Source organism: Narcine bancroftii, chromosome 4 (genome assembly GCF_036971445.1).
Source record: "Narcine bancroftii isolate sNarBan1 chromosome 4, sNarBan1.hap1, whole genome shotgun sequence".
In the NCBI taxonomy this organism is placed as follows: domain Eukaryota; kingdom Metazoa; phylum Chordata; class Chondrichthyes; order Torpediniformes; family Narcinidae; genus Narcine; species Narcine bancroftii.
This window is the reverse complement of record NC_091472.1, coordinates 26,788,390-26,809,486: the sequence shown is the minus strand read 5'-3', so window position 1 is coordinate 26,809,486 and position 21,097 is coordinate 26,788,390. Positions and strand designations below refer to the sequence as shown.

General features: G+C 37.7%; 1 protein-coding gene across 4 annotated transcripts in view; it reads left to right on the top strand.

The window, feature by feature from the left end:
- heatr1 (HEAT repeat containing 1) overlaps positions 1 to 21,097 on the top strand; it is a 112,816-nt gene that overhangs the window by 51,757 nt on the left and 39,962 nt on the right. For 3 of the 4 annotated variants that reach the window (XM_069930989.1, XM_069930988.1, XM_069930992.1), the window contains 11 exons: positions 1,732 to 1,853; positions 3,265 to 3,459; positions 5,767 to 5,950; positions 6,868 to 7,013; positions 8,023 to 8,197; positions 8,291 to 8,463; positions 10,172 to 10,342; positions 11,019 to 11,252; positions 12,485 to 12,616; positions 13,534 to 13,640; positions 14,295 to 14,447. In XM_069930989.1, coding sequence (XP_069787090.1) covers positions 1,732 to 1,853; positions 3,265 to 3,459; positions 5,767 to 5,950; positions 6,868 to 7,013; positions 8,023 to 8,197; positions 8,291 to 8,463; positions 10,172 to 10,342; positions 11,019 to 11,252; positions 12,485 to 12,616; positions 13,534 to 13,640; positions 14,295 to 14,447 — 1,792 coding nt within the window. The remainder of the gene's footprint in view (positions 1 to 1,731; positions 1,854 to 3,264; positions 3,460 to 5,766; positions 5,951 to 6,867; positions 7,014 to 8,022; positions 8,198 to 8,290; positions 8,464 to 10,171; positions 10,343 to 11,018; positions 11,253 to 12,484; positions 12,617 to 13,533; positions 13,641 to 14,294; positions 14,448 to 21,097) is intronic. The other variant, XM_069930991.1, reaches the window with a different exon arrangement.

Genomic DNA, 21,097 nt, shown 5'->3' with positions numbered 1-21,097 from the left:
ATTTCTTGTGTTCCATTTCAGTTAGATGTGTTTCTTGTACGAATGCTATATCAATTTTTTTATTTTTTCAGTAAATTTAACAGTTTCTTCCTTTTGATTTTGTTATGTATTCCATTAATATTTAAAGTCATATAGTTCAACATAGTCATATCATACTTTGTTTATCTTTCCTTTCCGTTTCCTCATCACCACCTTCCCTTCTTATCCATTTCAGCTTTCCTTTTTTGAACACATTATAAGACAACATTTCTAAAACATAAAATATTTCCACTATTCTCATATCTAAAATTCCTTTAACCCCAATAGTCCCTCCCCTTTCTGAGTTGCCCTTTGTCCCTTGTCGGGCAACCACATCTCCCCTCTCCATTTGGATTTGCGAATCCGCTCGCATGCGTCAACTGATTTCGCAGTGACTGTTATTCTTCCCCACCCAGCCCCCCCCAGAAAAGATTTTAATCTTCATATAACAAAGGTCACTCTCTTAATCCTCCTTACTTCCTTTCTTCCCTTTCTTTCCCTTCGTAGTTCTTACCTATACTCTATTTTATTTTTTTATATATATCTATGTAGTTGGTTGTCATTTTTGTTCTTGTTACATCTCTTCATCTCTCTGTCTGTTTTGTAGTTGTTCTGCAAATTTTCGTGCTTTTTCCGGATCCGAGAATAGTTTGCTTTGCTGCACCGGGCTAACTATTTTAAGTACCGCTGTGTATTTTAACATAAATTTATAACCTTTTTTCCATAGGGTCGTTTTTGCTGCATTAAACTCCTTCCTCTTCTTCAGGAGTTCAAAACTTATATCTGGATAGAAAAAAAAATTTTGACCCTTGTATTCCAGTGGTTTTTTTGTCTTTTAGTTTTTTCATTGCCTTCTCCAATATATTTTCTCTTGTTGTATATCTTAGGAATTTTACTAAAATGGATCTTGGTTTTTGTTGTGGTTGTGGTTTAGGGGCTAATGTTCTGTGTGCCCTTTCTATTTCCATTTCTTCCTGTAATTCTGGTCTTCCTAGGACCCTGGGGATCCATTCTTTGATAAATTCTTTCATATTTTTGCCTTCTTCATCTTCCTTAAGGCCCACTACCTTTATATTGTTTCTTCTATTATAATTTTCCATTTTATCCATCTTCTGAGCTAACAGCTCCTGTGTTTCTTTAACTTTTTTATCAGATTCTTCTAATTTCTTTTTTAAGTCATCTACTTCCATTTCTATGGCTGTTTCTCGTTCTTCCACCTTGTCTATTCTTTTTCCTATTTCTGTCATGATCATCTCTAATCTCTTCATTTTTTTCTTCTGTACTTTTTATTCTTCTTTTTATTTCACTGAATTCTTGCATCTGCCATTCTTTTACTGTTTCCATATATTCTTTAAAAAATATATATATCCATGTACTTGCCCTTCCCTTCATCTCTGTCTCTTCAACCACCACTTTGAAGTGGGAATAAAAACAAAATTAATTTTAATTAGCCTTTCTTCAGAGGACACATGATGGTAAAGAAGGAGTGTCATTATTATGAGGAAATGTAGACAGTTTGTGGAATTTATAAAAAAATCATGAACGATTGTAAGGAGCATCTGCTAAATGCAGCTTTCAGCTCATTACATGTACAGACTGTAAGTAAAATAATGATTTTCATATCTGTTTTACATGACTGCTCTTTTCAGAGAGAAAGTGTTCTTGTTCCTTTTATTCCGTTGTTTGAAGCCTTTATTCAACTTGTTTTAACAGTACTCAAAGAAGTATTAGACAGCTGTAACATGAGCGAAATTGTTGGCAAGGCAAGTCAGAAAATGATTCAGCTCCTAGTGAATAACTTGTGCTCGATGGAATCTTCTACAAGGACACAAATGGTAAGAGAAATACTTAGTTAATTTTGATGGTACAATTTGTAAAACACATTAAAAACTAGGTATTTGAGGGAATCAATATAATCAGGATTGGCCAGCAGAGACAAATAGAACATTGCAGCACAGTACAGGCCTTTTCAACCCACAATGTGTTGACCTGCATAAATCTACTCCATAACAACCTAATCCTTCTCCACCTCACCCCCAGAGCCCCTTATTTTGCTAACATCCATGTATCTATCTTTCTTCATTTTGTATTCGACTCTGTAATCCTTAGTGCCAAGTCCTTTTAATCAAGGTGCCATGAATCATGTGAGAATGGTAGAGAAGCCAATTGATTAAATATCAAACTTGTAAGGTGTGTGATGTTATGTGATACAGGAACAACCGTGGAACTCTTGTTTTAAACAATAATATCCTAAGTAGCTGTTTAGCATTGCTCTTGGTCATCTGTCTTGTAACTAATTTTTGTTTTCCCTTGTTTTTTGGTTTACTTTTCACCTTTATTTCTTTTAGTATTTGTATTCCTGGCCTCACTGTATATTTTTTATCTTCCTGCCTCGCAGCCTTCCTCCTGCCATTGAAGTGGAGGCCTTTAGCTAGATTTGCAACTGAATAATTACCCGTAGTCCTAAGGCCTTGGCTTCCCTTGTAGAACAAAGGTGCTTGAAAATTGAGTTTACTGTAAGTGTTTTACTTTCAAGATCCATTCCCAGGCTCTCAGATCCAACCTGATTTTTTTTCAATGAATACACAGAATTACAGATTGACCATGGGTGGAATATAATGAGGATTGGGAGGGCTGTAGTTATTGAAAAATAATATTAATTAGTTAAGGGAAGAAAAATAAATAAGAAAAAAATTGAACTTGAATATTGCAAAAAGTAAATATAGCAAACAATGTGGAAGTGAACAATAGAAACATTATTAAATATATTGAATAAAATTGAATGTTAACCGTGGAGACTGAAAATCCGTATGAAATATGGAAAGCTGGAGGCTGGTCCAAAGGAGTAATTGCATATGAAATAATAATTGCACTAAGACACAGGTTTATGAATCTCGTTCCACAGAGCTAACTCAGATTGGATAGAGAAGCATTGATGAACTAAACACAATCAGCTGGAGGAACTTGACAGGTTCTGTTTTCCATTCTCTGAGAAACTTATGACTTATTTCTGAATCAATAGATATAACCAAACAAAGATCAATTAAGTCATTTTACCAATTTCATTGCCAGCCATCAAATACTTATTGATGGCAAGTGTAATTTCTGGAAGGAAGAAAATTGATTGAAGTTACTAAAGTTTCATGATATTGAACAGATATTAGATGGGAAAGTACCCTTATAAATAGCAGCATAATAACTTGCTACTGCTGAGAGTTTTGTCAAAAATAATTGTTTTGTTTGCAGATAAGAAGCATTGTGCAAATCATTGAGAAACAATCCTCTAATCTGAAGCAGAAGCTGTCCTCTATTGTGCTGAGTTTTGCTTTAGTCCAGACCTTGGAGATGCAGCCTGATCCAGAAAATTTGCAACATGCTTTACAAGTGTTTGATGTTCTAAAGAAAAGACTGGAGAAGCTAGCTGCAAAAAGTAAAGGCTGGGTAAGAGTCTTAAGATGAAGCACCAAGTGTTTGTCCATTTTGAGATTGTGAAAGGTTTTGTGTCCCCATTTGTTGAAAGGTATACAACTCAAAAGCAAAGTGGCATTTTTTTTTTAAGCGTTTATTTCCTCAAGTTAAGGCATATCCCTGATTTTTGTGAGATGAGTCAATTCTAGCCAGCTTAATGGGCAGTATTTGTCTACACAATTAGTTTAAAACTAACAGCCAGTAAATGGATCATGGAATTTAATGCAGATAAATGTGAGGTGTTGCACTTTGGAAGAGCAAATTGGGGTAGGATGTACATAGTAAGGTAGAGGGAGCGCAGAGAAGATTTACTGAAATGTTGCCTGATTTGCAGTATCTAGAATACAGAGAAAGATTGAGTAGACTGGGTCTTTATTCATTGGAGCGTATAACATTGAGGGGGGATCTGATAGAGGTATATAAAATTATGAGGGGAATAGATAGAGAAGATGTGAATAGGCTCTTCCCCTTGAGGATAGGAGAGATTGGAATGAGGGGTCATAAGTTAAGGTTTAGGGGGCAAAATTTAGAAGTTATGCAAGAGGAAGCTTCTTCACTCAGAGAGTGGTGGCTGAGTGAAATGACCTTCTGGTAGAGGTGGTTGCAGTAGGGTCAATGTTGTCATTTAAGAAGAGGTTGGATTGAGTCCATGGATGTGAGGGGGTTGGAGGGTCATGGGCAGGGAGCAGGTAGGTGGTACGAGTGGAGTTTCACTTAAATTGGTGCAGACTAGAAGGGCCGATATGGCCTGTTTCCGTACTGTGATTGTCATATGTATAGATGCATGAAATTCCTCAGAGATCATTTCTTCTATTTTAATTGCAGCCCTGCTCTGAATTACTCAACAATGTTGCTCATCAATTCCTTTTGTAGCCCTGTGCTTTCCCTTCCAGAACCTTGTGTAATGTACATATTTCTAAGTGAAATGTATATGTATATATACATGTGTCTATAGCATATATGTGTATAAACACACACACAATCCAAAATTGTTGGGACTGGGTCTATGTTGGATAAATGTTTTCAGAGAACTGGTAATTTTTTTTTTTAAACAGCCCAGTAGCAACAGCAAGTCTTTAAACAACAACAAACAACAAGGGAAGGCTTTTTTCAGCATTAAAATAATGTTTAATTCTCACCAAGAAAAATGCTGACCATCGCCGATCCCTGCCAAGGAACCCAATGTCCCCACTCCTGCTGGGAGCCCAAAGTCTGCTGCTGCCGCCACCGGGGAGCCCAAGTTTCCCCATTGCCGCCGAGAGCCCAAGGTCCGCTACTGCTGCTGGGAGCCTGAGGTCCCCGGTTATTTCAGCTCCAAAAATATTTTGGATAAATGAGGATTTCTGATTTGTTTGGGATATCCTCATTTATCCAAATTTTTTTTTAAATTTGGGTAATTGTGGATTTTGTGTGTGTGTGTGTGTGTGTGTGTGTGTGTGTGTGTGTGTGTGTGTGTGTGTGTGTGTGTGTGTGTGTGTGTGTGTGTGTGTGTGTGCATACCTGCATATATATGTGCATTGTATACCCGTGTATATGTATATATACCTGCATATATATGTGCGTGTGTATACACACACAAAATTAATTTCAGTCTTTTCTGCGGAAATCTCTATGATAAATTTCATATTGCTATTGTAATATGATTTTCAGGCTAAAAACTAATTCCATTCCATCTTTGGCAACAAATTGGAATAGTTTTAGTTATTGGGCTTTGCTAGCTGAGTCAGAACGTAATTTCCCATCCCTGATTTCCCTCAAGAAGATGGAGGTAGGTGCCTTCTTGAACTATTTTAGTAGTTCTCAAGTTAAGGGTATAAACATGAACTGACCCCATCATTATCACTTGGTACTAATTTACTCTCTTTGATATATACTGAATCATCCTTCAAGTTCAAAAATTGTTAATGTGAACAGTCATTTTAATCTGTCCTTGCACTTTATATTAAACTCTATAACACCTTAAGTTTAAGGTTATGGGGGGAGGAAAGTCAAGAGATGCCTGCAAATCTTGTTGATGGAATTCACAGAGCAGAAGAGGACACTAAGTTGAATGTGACTTGTAGAACTGTTTCTTCCAAAGATGGTCCAAAATTGAACATAATGTATTAGAATTAAAATACTGGGGGTTTTTTTTTAACCCCCTCTCAAAATGAAACACCATGGAATTTCAATTCGTTGATTGGCTTCACAATATTCCATGCAGAAAAATTTTGCTGGAAAAATCAGTATGTTGAGGCTTTTCTTTATTAACTTGATCATTTTACCCACTCAACTTTCCAGAAAGTTTTGCAAAAGTGGAATCTTCCTTCTGTTGAAGGAAACATTGTCCCAGCGGAGCTGATTACCAATTATGTGAAGAATGTGCAGATCGATGATGGTGGGAATGTAGAAGCTGGATTTCTACTCCTTTTGTTGCTAAAGAACTTCATACTGGCTTTCAAACCACCTGAATCGCTGTTCAAAGGTGAGATATTTAACAAAGGAGAGAGAAGGTTGAGAAGATGACCACATTTAGCATCAACCTCATATATTCACATTTTAGGCAGGGGTGTTTTAACTGGAGTTGATAATCAAAGTACTGGAATAGAAATGATCAAATGGAAGTATTTCTGCTAAAATTTGAGTATTGGTTATTCATTTGCTTGCAAATTATGGGATAAAGATATTTTATTGAGCCCATTATCCACAAGTTGCAAATGTTTAAAATGTGTTTTGTTTTTCTTCAGGGCTATATAGTAAATATAAAAAGGTTGGTGTGCTCTGTAGTTCAAAAAAATACATCTTTACTGTCCATCAACAGCTTGAAAAGGGCATTTTGCCCACGAGCACTTTTAGAATGTTTGTCCAAAGCTCAAAATAAGCAATTCTCAGAGCAGCACAACAGATTTGTAAATTGCAACTCTACAGCAGTTTTCTGTTTAACCTAATCAAGATTACAATGCAAAGTTCAACTATTGCTCTGCAGCAGTCTTTCAAAAGCAGTACTGCTTTTACATTTATCAGCATTCGCAGTCACTTGGTATTGTCTGAGGATGTTGGATTTTCAGTGTGTGATCAGTGAATACCCAATTCTCACTCTACCACAAAAATAAAATTATTGAAGTAGTACCGATAGATCATTGAGCCAGCGACTCTTTTCGCTCATTGATTATTGGCCTTTGCTGCCCATCCCTGTCGTGTATAAATTCAACCATTGAGTGTTTTCCAATAAATACTATTTTCAGAAGCGTTGTTGCCTTGATATCAAATGCAGCTATTGTCAGCACGCCTTCTAGTTTTTTTTATTCTTTTCTTCAAAGGAATTTAGTTGAGTTCCATTTTGCAACTCGGGCATGACATTTGGCTAGTGTTCCTCACTTTGCTTTCTAACATATTTTCCAGAACAGTGGTTGAACCCTGAAACATTGGATGAACAGAGTTGTGATTACCTTCACCTTCTCATCGATGTGTTTGATCTTATTGCCTGCGCGACAAGCGAAGGAAGCCTCGTAAAAGACTTCAGAGTACTTTTGCAGTTTCTAATTCAGGTGAATGGACATTTAAATCCAGGTTATCAATTTAAGCGCTTGTGGCATAGCTGTGGAGGTAGTGCACAAACAAGTTTGTTAAAGGCAGTGTTTTGTGCAGATTGCTGTCACTTGCACTTGGACATCCATTTTGGAATACATTGCTGCTTTTATTCACCTTTTCTAACATTCTTTCCTAATTCAACAGACTGTATATTCTTACTATTAGAACCATAGAACACGACAGCACAGAATTAAAAGTGCATTTTGTTTCAAGTTTCTATCAAATGAGTGCTCAGTACATTTATTAGTGTAATAATCCCAACCAACCAATTTTCCGCTGCAACCGTGTCTGCCTGTCCCGCATCGGACTTGTCAGCCACAAACGAGCCTGCAGCTGAAGTGGACATTTACCCCCTCCATAAATCTTCGTCCGCGAAGCCAAGCCAAAGAAAAGAATCCAGTTGGGGTAGAAAAGCAATATTTTAAAATCTTCTTTGAGCTTAATTAATGTGTTTTAGTTTTCACATTGGGCACAATAACATCTGTGGAAATTCAACCCAAATAAAATCTTGAAAGGGAACTTAAGTTGTTGGTCAGTTTGCCATCGTTTTTTTTTAAAAAGCCATTAATTGGATTTGACTGTAATATCATTACCTGAAATGTATCACTTTTTTCAAGTTTATATCAGTAAGCAGTTAGCGTGGCACTTTGTTCAATGCTTTTATAGTGCCACCAAACTGGGTGCAAATCCAGCGGTGTCTTTAAAGAGTTTCTATGCTCTCTCTGTGTGGGTTTTGTTCAGGAGTTCTCATTTCCACTCGTCCTCCAAAAAGGTACAGGGTTTTTGGTGTATTTGGGTGCCATGGGCCAAAAGGGCCTGATATTATGCTATATTTCTAAATTAAAAATAAATTGAATTAAACTATAATTAGTGGGAAAGAAAGTTGATTTCAACTTACTTATTTTTATTATTTTTGATTTGATAACTCTGTCCATTGAATGATTTTTATGAAAATTCTTATTTCAGACTCATTTACATGATGCAAGTCATCTGCTCAAGTTCCTGTCACTTCTATGGACATATAATTATAATCTGAGTAACCAATTGAACAGAACAGTAGGTGTTATTCTGCAGACCCGGGCCCTTTACGTGGGCTCTGCCCTTCTTGATTTTGTAGGGGAGGAATTTCTATCATCACCAGGTAATAATCCTAATCCTCAATTGATTTGAGCTAAATATTTTTAATTAAAATTAATGTCGATTTATACGTGAATTGTTTATTTTTTATTCTTAGTGATGATCTCCTTAATCATTACCCTGCGCAGCCCTGTGAGAGAGGTGCGTAGGGCAGCAATCGCCTGTATGCAGACGTTAACAAAAGTATCAGGGTCTGTATTTCATGTGGTTATTAATAGTTTTGTTGATATGGCAGAAGAAATCATAGCAGATCCCATGCATTTAAGTCAGGTAAGAAAGTGCAAAAGATCACTTTTTAAAATTTGTCATCTTGCGTAATTTTGTTTTTAATTATATTTGTGTTTAGTTATACTTGTGTCGCAATAAAGTGGGGTAAAATTTGAGTTAAAGAGCTGGAAGTAGTAACAGGAGTATGCAAGCAATTAATCCCCATAATCCTGCGAGATATTGATTGAGATTGTCTGATTTGTCTCCAAATAATTTGGCTAATAAAATTCCTTTGATCTTGGATATTAAAGTGACATTTGACCTACCATTTACTGCAAAAGAATGTTCTCAACATTGGCATCCCTTGGGTGATCTAATTCCAAGTCCCTTAGTCCTATTTGCCTTAACCTGCCGTTTATTTCTATTACCCCTTTCAGTTCCCACTAGCATTTTGAAAATGTGAATCATCTCTTCATGATCTGAATTCTAGTGATTAAATTCAGTTTGGTCACTTCTGATTAATTTCACAGGTAGCCTGGTAATTTTGTGCTAAATTTTGCAATGCTTTTGTAATCTTCCTACATTCAGTCCTTAAAAAATTGACACTCCTTTTGCTGTCACCCTGATGAAGAACCTTTGGGTCCTGATTAAGGGTTCTCTTTTTTTTTACCTCTCTCTGCACTACTTTGCTTGTGTCAGTGGTAAACATTGAGGTGGGTTGAGCTCTGTAACCTGAGTATGAATAAAATAAGTACTTTGGCTTCTGTCCTGCCAATTGGAATCCTTGCTCGATACAAAAATGTCCTGTACAGCTATACCTCAACTTCTGCCCAATCAAGTCTGATTGCAGATATTCCGAGGTCACCATACACCTAATTTATAGTACAGGACATATCTATAATTGAAATCTATATTATATGGATTTCTATTGTTGTGTTATTACGTTAATGTGTACTCTCTCTATTTACTAAGAATAAAAGCACACTATATAACATTTTTCTAGTCTCGATAGCATATGAGACACCAACATCTGGCATCAAATCATGTTCCATGCAGTCTTTTGTTTGCACCTATAGTGATCGACTTATGCCAAAATCGATTTGCGTCCCCACTTCCAGAAAGTAACCTGGACACAAGTCAATGCATAGTTGTATATGATTTTTTTGTTGTTGGTAATGATAATTAAGAGTTAAATTATCCTTAAGAATTCTACTATCTTTATCAGTCACATTGGCAACTTGCTGTGCTACATTGTTTTCTTGCCAGTTTAATTCTCTTAATATTCTTGTATCAAGTAAAGGCCACCATTCAGATTTTGTATTTGTTGCAGGAAGTTTAAATTGGGAGTTTGACTGTGCCAAAATGCAATGTTTGCTAAACTAAGAAAGAAATTTACAGAAACATAGCAGGCCAGGTAGTATCTAAAAAGAGAAAATAGTTAACGTTTCAGAATAGATGCTGACTGGCCCAATCTGTTTTTCCAGTATTTTTAGTTTTATTTCTGATTTAATTCAAGTGCTATTTTTAAATCCAGTATTTTGTGTTGAAACACAATTGGTGTTTCAACAGAGATGGCTGAAATTCAAGGAAAACTTCTTTTCTCTTTCCCTTTCTTGCCGCAAGGATGTTACTATTTCTCTTCCATTTTGAAGTCTACGAGGAAATTTCCTTAGTTTTTACATAAACAGTTTTAAGATATATCAGGGGCAAGCCAGTGCTACTTTAAAGGTAATAGTGTGTGATCTATTGCTTCATTATTTCATTTGTCCAGGCTGTAGGCATGTTATTTGAGGAATTTTTACAACCCAGTGGACCATCAAGGTCACAACACAAAAAGCTGACACAAGCTTTCAAGGATTTTCTGCAATGTCTTGGAGATCAAGGACAACCATCATATGTCACACGAAATTTACTAAAAGCATTTGAGCAAGTGAATGGAGAAGTGAGTGTTTTTTAAACCACAATGTGCATATATAATTTAAAACAGCCATTCTCAATGAGGGTACAGCACATTTAAAGGGGGAGGGTGGGACATGGACTGAAGTCATAAAGTATTTTTTATGTTTTTTATGGTCAGTAGGAGAGAAGTACGGAAGAAACCCACCACACATGACTACTTTATGGGGAAGGGGGCCATAAACTTTGATCAGAAGAGAACCAAAGCCAAAACAAGGTTGAGAATGGCTGATTTTAAAACATCATTTTAATCAAATTGTAATTTCAAGCAGATTGGTAGTCAGTGTGTAATTTGAACCTAATTAAATAATTGATATTAATTAAATATTAAAAATTAATATTAAGCACAGAAGAATCTTTGGTTACTCAAGCTCTTCAGAGTCCAGTGCTTTGCTGTGAAATAAAGAACACTAACAATCAATTTTGTACAAGGTTGTCAAGATGGGGGCTGGTAGCCTTTCAAGTGCTTTCTCGATTCTATTGGATGATCAGAGCCAAGTCTGAATAACTAGCAATACCCTTCCTGCCATTCTGTGTTCAATTGCTTGTAAAGTAACAATAATTAACTTTGAAAATTTTGTCACCATGACTGCAAGAAAATCAGGCCATTGTTTAATTTTTATATTCATGAACTAATTTAATTGTTGTTAATTATTTTTCAGATCATACTATCCAGATTGCTCCCTCTCATGGAGAGACTGCTGGGAAAAGATCCGGATATTTTTCTCAAAGATGAGGCCCTTGTTCTGTACATAGTCCTCTCCAAGTTCAATGAACAATCTGTGTCTTTACTGGCAAAGAATTCACAAAGTCTGGAACTTTTCATTAGTGCATTAAATAATTCCAAGGAACTATACAGAGGCTTGCCAGCACTGCAAATCACTGCTTTTGGACAGGTATTTTGTGTTTCAAATATTGACAGAGAGCAAAGAATTCTATTCTAGCATTTCCATAAGTGCTATTTAGTGGCGTCTTGTTAATTTTTTTGCCTTTTCATTCATATTTTGGATCTGGACTACACTGGCAAGACCAATATTTATTGCCCTTCCCCATTTGTCCTTGGGAAGCTGGTGATGAACACCTTTGTCAACTCTGGGGAGGGTGTTCTAAGATTTAGACCCAGAAAGGATAAAGGACTACCAATGTGGTTCCAGACTGTGTGCAACATGTTTGGTAGATTTGCCATGAACATCTTGCTCTTGACCTTGTCCTTGGTGGTAGAGTTCATGGGTTTCAGAGTATGTACCTAGTCTCGGAGCTGCTGTTCCAGCTACAGCATTCAAATATCTGGTCCACTTGACTTTCTGGTCAAGGTGGCTCATGGGCTGTTGATGGTGGAGGCCTTGGCAGTGGTAATGCCATTGAATGCAAAGTTGGATGGTTGGAAACCATATTTGGAGTGGGCATTGTGATTGCACTTTCTGACACAAATTTTTCTTGCCACTTCTTAGCTCGTGTCTGAATGTTATCTAGATATTGCTGCATACAAGGCATGGGCTGCATCATTTGCTCAGGAATTGGAAGTGGAATTGAATATGATGCCACCATCCCCAAACCTCTCCATTCTGACCTTATAATGAAATAAACGTTATTGATGAAGCAGCTGTAGATGGTTGAGCCTTAGGCAATGCATTATCTGGTTTTAACAGAAATTTTGAATAGGGTCTACAAAATACAACTATACAGCTAGCCAGTACAAATTCAATGACTGAAAATGATGAGTTTGAAGAACGTGATCTCGTATGTCGTTGACTCCATGATCTCATCGTGATATTCGAACAATTCGCAATCATGAAAACTGGAACATTGGAATTCATTTATCCACATCTGGAACAAACAGCTGGTGTCAGTAATAACCTTGAAATTACCAGATTGTAGTAAAACCCATTGAGATCGATAATGTCTTGTGTGAAAGAACTGTGCTTTACCTACACTGCCTGAACATTGTCCTCGACCCTTGGTGTCCTTCTGAAATAGCCCAGCAAGCCACTGAATTGTGGGACCAATTAGATATGGGCAAGATCGGGGGGAATTAATTACTTAAATAGCCTTTGGACCTTTAAGTGTTATTAGGGACATAAAAGATTGGGTTTAAATTATAAATTTTAATTTCCTCTCTCTTTTCTAGATCACCAAAAGGTTCTTTTCAGCACTGCCTGATGTAAAGATACAGCAAAGATTGCTGGGAGTATTATTTGACTTGCTCATGCAAACCAAAAGTGCAGTCTGTGCACAAACAATAAGCAGTGTTTTCAAGATGGTGAGTGAGTTGAGGCAGTTTCGAAATATTGTGCTTCAACAAAATATTATTAATATTGCAAATTATTGTTTGGATTTGGTTAGCCACGCAATATTTAGTGCAGGGGTGGCCAAACTACAGCTCCCCGGTCAACTGCGGCACTTAGCCCATTTTTAACTGGCCATTAGAAAAAAAATGGCAGTGTTGCTGGAGCTGCTGTCATGGCAGTGCTGCCACTGGTGCGGACCCTTGTAGAGCGGGGAGCAAAGTCTCAGAAAAGTTTGGCCACTCTGGTTTTGTGTGTCAGGCTGCTTATTATGTAATACCTTGTATTACAATAATGCAAACTGTTGGAATATGCATTACCTATCACAAGTATTTGTGTTGAATCAATCTTTGACCATTGAGCTTCCAAAGCAGGCCTTAAACAACTGGCAGATTGCTTTCCCAGAGTTCCCTAAACAGCCATTGAGGTTTTGCCCACACTACCCAAGTTTTCCAGCAACATTGATGTGGAATATTTATGAACGGATGCCAAATAGAACTCGGAGGTCCTTTTGCATATATTTAAATGTAATCATGATAATGTCAACCCAATACTAACGTTGATATTCTTTTGTACTTCTGTGTTCTGCCTGTAACTTGAATATCTGTTCTGTCATGAGTAATATTAAGAATCACCAAGATGAACAGACAGAACTTGGCAGTAATGTTCATTCTGTTTATGGTGTTGGCAGATTAAACTCCGGCAGATAAAAGACCGTATCGTTTGTTAAGGGTGATGTGCTTTCCCCTTTGTTTAATTTAGATTTTGATCCTTAGTAATCAGAATGTTATTTAGTTTCTTTTAGGTTATCAATTTATAATAAAAACCTGTTTCATTTGTTTGATGTTATTGCCTTGATATCTATTACTGTTGACTGTTTTGTATGGTTCAGATTGTAGTTGATGCAGATCAAATTGCCCAGGAATTGGGACCTTTAGAAAAATCTCCAAGTCGTGCAACCATTCACCAGACCAGAAGACAGAAAATGCAACAGCAAAGGTTTGTTTCCAGACTTTGGGTTGATCTTAATTGTAAACTATTTCCACCATCAACGCACGCGCGCGCGCGCACACACACACACACACACACACACACACACACACACACACACACACACACACACACACACACACACACACACACACACACACACTCTCTCCCCCTCCCCCCCCCGCACGCAATTCTCCGTCAGGTTTCCTGCCTAACATCGATAAAATTTCCACTCTTCCCCCACCACCACGATCCCTGCCTTTTGATGTCCTGATCGTGCTGGGTGACTGCAACCCTCTGGGATAGGGAATTCCAAAGGATCTAATTTCTGAAATGAATGTTTCAACTTTTACCATGTAACCAACATGTGTGTTTCAATAAAATTGGAGTATATTAGCTTAATTCCCCCATTAGAAGACTGTGTTAAAGGTCTGTGTTAATCTAAAATTCTTTATATTAAGATATGGATACAACTATAATTCGCCCAAAGTCGTAGCACCTTATGTCGAGAGAGATGTTTCCTTGTCATTAACCTCAGTTATAAGAGTCAAATAATTTTCATGCTGGAATTGGTTAAAAAAAATCCCTTAGGAATTTTCCAACTTTTTCAACATTTTCAAGAAATCATTGTCAATGTTTTCATTTTGTGTATTTTCTTCTAAGGAAAGGCCAAGATTTACAGGATTTGAAGCCTGTTTCTTTAACAGATAACATAAACTGGCAAAGAGTTACCCTCATCATGGAGTTGTTGCAATACAAGAAGAAACTCAAAAATCCCCAGATACTGGTTCCTACCCTTTTCAGTCTTCTCTCCAGGTACAAGTTACTGAATTTCATTGTGTTGGGTGTAGGAAGAAATCGACGCGAGTCTTTGGTGGTGTTTCTGAAATTAACAGCTGGTTTTGTCAGCTGTGGCACTGTCTGAGGTGCCATATCCAAGTGGACATTTAACAGGGTAAACGCGAGTGTCAATAATTGATTCTTCTTTGCTGCAGCCATACAGGCATGCAAGCTGCACCACAATAATTGTATAAATTAAAGTAAAGTAGCATAATGTGTCATGAATGTTGGAGAGACGGTCGGAAGCTGATTCTCTCTCACTAGTCTATATTCTGTACTGAGTAACTCACTGGTATTTATCTGCACTTTTTCCCCTTAATTCTCTCTGATCTCAATTTTAATCGTTCGTTAACAGATGTATTTGCCTGAAAGCTGTAAGCCCCTCCACATTTGTGCTAAATTGTCACCTGCAGATCCTGACAAAACTTGAGCCAAATTTTAGCAGATCCATTTGCAGAATAGGCGTTCCAATCAATATCTGCATCCTCACTTGATCCAAAATTCCCCAGCTTTGTAGTCCTATGAATATGCAACAGGTGTCACTAACTTTATCAAGACGTGCGTGGATGAGTGTTTTCCCATGCGCACATACCGGGTGTTTTCTAACCAGAAGCCCTGGATGAATCAAAGGATTGGCAGCCTGCTGAGGGCGAGATCAAGGGCATTTCAGGCCGAGGATCTAGATCTCAAGTCAAGTCACCTTTACTTATTGTTTATACCATGCTCACACAATAAAGATGAGATAGCATTTCTCCAGGACCACAGAGCATATTCACATAAATACAAGTTAGAATAGAAGTTAAACACATTAAAATATTAAGACAAAATCCACAGTACGCTATCCACAAGCTCTGGGAATTCAGCAGTCTGATGGCTTGGGTGGGGGGGTGGGGAAACTGTTGCCCAGTCTGGACGTACGGCCCCAAGTGCTGCAGTACCTCCTACCAGATGACAGAAGGGAGAACATTTTACATGAGGGGTGCATGGAGTCCTTCACAAGGTTTGTTGTCTTTCGCCTGCATTGAGTGTTATATATGACCTTCATGGTAGGAAGAGAGCCCCCATTTATCTTTTCTGCTGACTTCACTAACCTTTACAAGAGGTCCAGATACAACCTCCCATCTCTGAAGGAAACTGGCAATTCTGGAGGAAGCTATAGACAGATTAACACCAGCTATGGCAGGGAGTGCAGGCCATTTCACCCTACAAACCAAGGACCAAGGACAAACAGCCTAGATGGCTGTGATGCTTCATTACCTGGTGAGCCAAACACTTCTGCCCACTTTGAGAAGGAGAACCCACGGAGGAGTCACGTGATGGAGTGGCCAGTAGGAGAATACCAACCCTCTCCAGAAAAGAAGGAAAAAAGTGAAGAAAAAGCAAAGCCCCAGACACACAAATCACAACAAATAAAAAATAATGGTGTGGAGAAAAATGGCACCTAAGAAAGAAAAGCCAAAAACAACGGGAAGCAAAGAAGAAAGAAAGACGCTGGACGAGAAAGATGAAGGCCTTACCTGCACGAAAAAGCAGGGACCCGCCGTGGAAAGAGGAGCCCACTCCCCGAGGTTAGTGGAGACCCCACTGGGTCGTGACCCACTAACCGCAGGACTGCAAAAATGGCTAACGAAGCCAAACAGGTGCGCGAGATGCGCACAACAAGGACAACACCGACGGGAGGGGGGACCAGCTGTGAGTGAAACTCCACAGCACAAACAGCTGAGAGAGACCCGACCTCAGGGCTCTCAGCTGGAAAATAAAGAAAACAACGGTAACAGGAGGGGTGAGAAAAAAAAGGAAACTAGAGACACAACAGAAGAAGAGGACCAACATCAAGACACCATGGAAAAAAAACCCAACAAACTGAGACAAGCAGCTCAACAAGAAAGTCGGAAGAGACACAAGGAAGAGAAGAGCAGACACAGAAGAAGGAGAACACCAAGCTCTGCACAGAGGAATAGGAGGTAAAATGAATGGGCAGTACATAGATTTTTTAAAAATTCAAGAACAAATTAAAGCATTAAAAGAATGGCTGACACTAGAATTTAGTGAAATGAAAAGTGCAGAAGAAAAAGTGAGTAGAATAGAGCTGGTCATAGCAGATGTAGGGAAAAGATTTAAAAATGTGGAAGAACGTGTAATGGCGGTAGAAATTGAAGTGAATGACTTAAAAGAAAATTGGAAGAAAGTGACAAAAAAGTTAAAGAAACAGGAGTTGTTATCTCAGAAGATGGATATAATGGAAAACTATAGTAGGCAAACAATATAAAGATAGTGGGCCTTAAGGAAGATGAAGAAGGCAAAGATATGAAAGAATTTATAAAAGGATTGATCCCAAAAGTCCTGGGAATGCCAGAAATGCAGAAAGGAATGGAAATAGAGCACGCAGAATATTAGCCCCGAAACCACAGTCACAACAAAAACCAAGATCCGTTTTAGTAAAATTCCTGAGATATACGACAAGAGAAAATATATTGGAGAAGGCAATGAATAAAATGAGAGAAGACAAAAAACCACTGGAATACAAAGGTCAAAAAAAGTTTTTCTACCCAGACACAAGTTTTGAGCTCCTGAAGAAGAGGAAGGAGTTTAACGCAGCAAAATCAATCCTATGGAAGAAAGGCTATAACTTTATGTTAAGATTTCCAGCAATGCTTAAAATAGTTATTCCAGGGCAGCAAAACAGACTGTTCTCGGATCCGGAGAAAGCAGAGTGCCTGCAAGACAGACAGAGGGATGAAGACATGTAACAAGAACAAAGAACGACAACAAACTACATACAAAGAAGTAAAAATAATGTATAAGTAAGAACTAAAGGAGGAAAGAAAAGGGAAGTAAGGGAGAACGAGGAGGGAAAGAGGAGGGGGTTAAAAATAAATAGAACAAAAAGAAATGAGGGAGAGCTTTGTTGTAATGTTAAGATAAAAGTCTTCTGGAGGGGGTTGGGTGGGAGAGAATAACAGTCACTGCGAAATCAGTTGACACTTGCAAAGTGGTTCGCAGTCCGAATGGAGAGGGGAGTTGTGGTTACCCGGCAAGGGACAAGGGGTGACTCAGAGAGGGGGGCACACTTGTGGTTAAGGGAATTTTACATGTGGGAATGGTTGAAATATTTTGTCTTAGAAGTGTTGTCATACAGTGCGTTCAAAAAAAGAAAACTGAGAAATGGAAATGGGGAAAAGGGGAAAGGTGGTGGTGAGGAAGCGGAAGTGAGATGTAAACAAATTATGAAATGGCCATGTTGAACTATATGACTATAAATATTAATGGAATATATAACCAAATCAAAAGGAAGAGGCTATTAAATTTACTGAAAAAAGAAAAAATAGATATAGCATTTGTGCAGGAAACGCATCTAACTGAAGTGGAACACAAGAAATTAAGGAGAGACTGGGTAGGGCACGTAACGGCAGCATCATATAACTCAAAAGCCAGAGGTGTAGCTATATTAATCAATAAAAATGTACCAATCAAAATAGAGGCGGAAATAATAGACCCAGCAGGGAGGTATGTTATGATAAAGTGTCAGATATATTCAGAATTTTGGAATTTCCTCAATGTATATGCACCTAATGAAGAGGATCAAAAGTTTATGCAAGATATCTTTTATGAAGATCGGGTTATATGGTGAGCTCTCCACTGGCCACCGAGACAGAGGTTCACCAAAGAAGAGGTACAAGGACTGCCTAAAGAAAGCTCTTGGTGCCTGCCACATTGACCACCGCCAGTGGGCTGATCTGGCCTCAAACGTGCATCTTGGCGCCTCACAGTTCGGCGGGCAGCAACCTCCTTTGAAGAAGACCGCAGAGCCCACCTCACTGTCAAAAGACAAAGGAGGAAAAACCCAACACCCAACCCCAACCAACCAATTTTCCCCTGCAACCGCTGCAACCGTGTCTGCCTGTCCCGCATCAGACTTGTCAGCCACAAACGAGCCTGCAGCTGACGTGGACATTACCCCTCCATAAATCTTCGTCCACAAAGCCAAGCCAAAGAAAGAAGAAGATGATACGCAGGGGAATATATTGATAGGAGGGGACTTTAACCTTAATTTGGATTCAAAGATGGATAAAACTGGACAAAAGACTAGCAGAAAGAACAAAGTAGCCAAATTTATGATGAAATCAATGCAGGAAATGCAACTTTTGGATATATGGAGGAAAGAACACCCAAAGGAGAAGAAATACTCATATTATTCGAGCAGACATAAAACATACTCAAGGATTGACCTGTTCCTGTTGACAGCCCATATCCAAGGGAGAGATGAGGAAAACGGATAATAAAGCTAGATCATTATCGGATCACTCACCCCTGTTATTAGCAATAGAGCTGGAAGACATCCCACCAAGAATGTATAGATGGAGATTAAACTCCATGCTACTTAAAAGACAGGATTTTAGAGAATTCATTGAACGCCAAATTAAAATGTACTTTGAAATAAATACAGAATCAGCTAAAGATAAATTTATATTATGGGATGCAATGAAAGCATTCATCAGAGGGCAGATAATAAGTTATGTAACTAAGATGAAGAACTAAGATAAGTACAGAAAAAGAACTAGCAACAAGGGATGATACAACAAGAAGAGAATTGGCGGACAAAAAAAAATACGAAACACTACAAACTTATAAGGTGGAGAAGAACATAATGAAGATAAAACAGGAGTATTATGAACTAGGACAATATCTGTAAGTTCATTAACTTAACAAGGAAATAAGACGCTAACAGTGGCAGTTGCTTTAGACGCAGAGAAAGCCTTTGAAAGGGTAGAATGGAATTATTTATTCAAAGTACTACAGAGGTTCAACTTACCAGAGAAATATATTAATTGGATTAAAGCATTATATAAGGGACCATTGGCAAAGGTGACAGTAAATGGATATATATCAAACCAATTTAAATTAAGCAGGTCAACTAGGCAGGGATGTCCACTATCTCCCTCACTGTTCGCTTTAGCTATAGAACCCTTGGCAGAACTGATATGAACAAAAAATAAAATAAAAGGGATAAAAATAAAAGAGAAGGAATATAAAATCAGTCTAGTTGCAGATGACATCATAGTATACTTAACAGAACCAGAATTATCAATAAAAGAACTACATAAGAAATTGAAGGAATATGGAGAAATATCGGGGTACAAGATCAACGCAAATAAAAGTGAAGCGATGCCAATGAATATTGCGGATTTCACAAAGTTTAAGAAAGAATCACCATTTAAATGGCAAACACAAGCAATCCGATACCTAGGTATTAGACTAGATAATAATCTAGCCCATCTATACAAATTAAATTATCAGCCATTAATGAAGAAATTACAAGATGACTTAGAGCATTGGAAAGATTTACCACTAACACTGATAGGAAGGGTAAATTGTATTAAAATTAATATCTTCCCAAGGATACAATACCTATTTCAATTGTTACCAATTCCCTTAACAGAGAAATTCTTCAAGGAGCTAAAGAAAATAATAAGAAAATTCTTATGGAAAGGGGGAGGAAACCGAGGATAGCGCTAGATAAGTTAACAGAATGGTACGAACAAGGGGACTTACAGCTACCAAACTTTAAGAATTATTATAGAGCAGCACAATTAAGATATCTATCAGATTTTTATCAAACAAGGGAAAAACCAGATTGGACCAGGTTAGAGCTAGATAAAATAGGGGAGAAAGTACCTGAACATATACTTTATAAGTGGGATAAAAAGCTGGTGCAACATAAAAGTTCACCAGTACTGCACCATCTGCTCAACATTTGGAAGAAGATTCATGTTGAAAGGAAAAAAAACAAATTACCAACTACCAAAATTATTATTGATGGAAAATCAACAAATCTCTTTCACAATAGAGAATGGGAGTGATAGCGATCAAAAGAATAGAAATGTGTTTTTTGGGAAATAATTTATTATCTTTTGAACAAATGAAATACAAAGATGGTATAACTCACAATACAATGTTTGCATACCACCAACTGTAAACCTGCTTAAAGGACAAATTGGGAAGCAGGCTGAGGTTACGAGAAGGAAGCAGCTTTGAAAATGTGATTACAGACACAGCGATAATAAAAAGATTTATAACAAACATGAACATCAAGCTGCAAGAGCAAGAGAACGATGAAATGAGCTGTAAACCCAAACAAAAGTGGGAACAAGATCTAAACATAAAGATGAAAAATGCTCCGGAACTATGAGAAAGACAATAAACACGAGATTATGCATGATACAATATAATTGGTTACACAGGCTATATATCACGCCCAACAGTATCAGACAGATGTTTTCGCTGTAAGAAGGAAATGGGAACAACAGTACATGCAATTTGGGCATGTGAGAAAGTGGAAAAGTTTTGGGAAGATCTAAATCAGATATTAAATAAAATCACAAAAAGCAACATACCAAAAAATCCAGAGATCTTTCTTCTAAGTAATACAAGAAGTAAAGGATTAGGCCTCAAATTGGATGAAGCACAAAAAAGATTTATTATGATAGCCTTAGCTTAGCAAAAAAATGTATAATGTCAACTTGGAAATCAGAAGAGAGCCTGAGAATACAGCAATGTTACATGGGAATGAATAAATGTATTCCATTGGAAAAAAAAACATATAATTTAAAAAATAACATCACAGT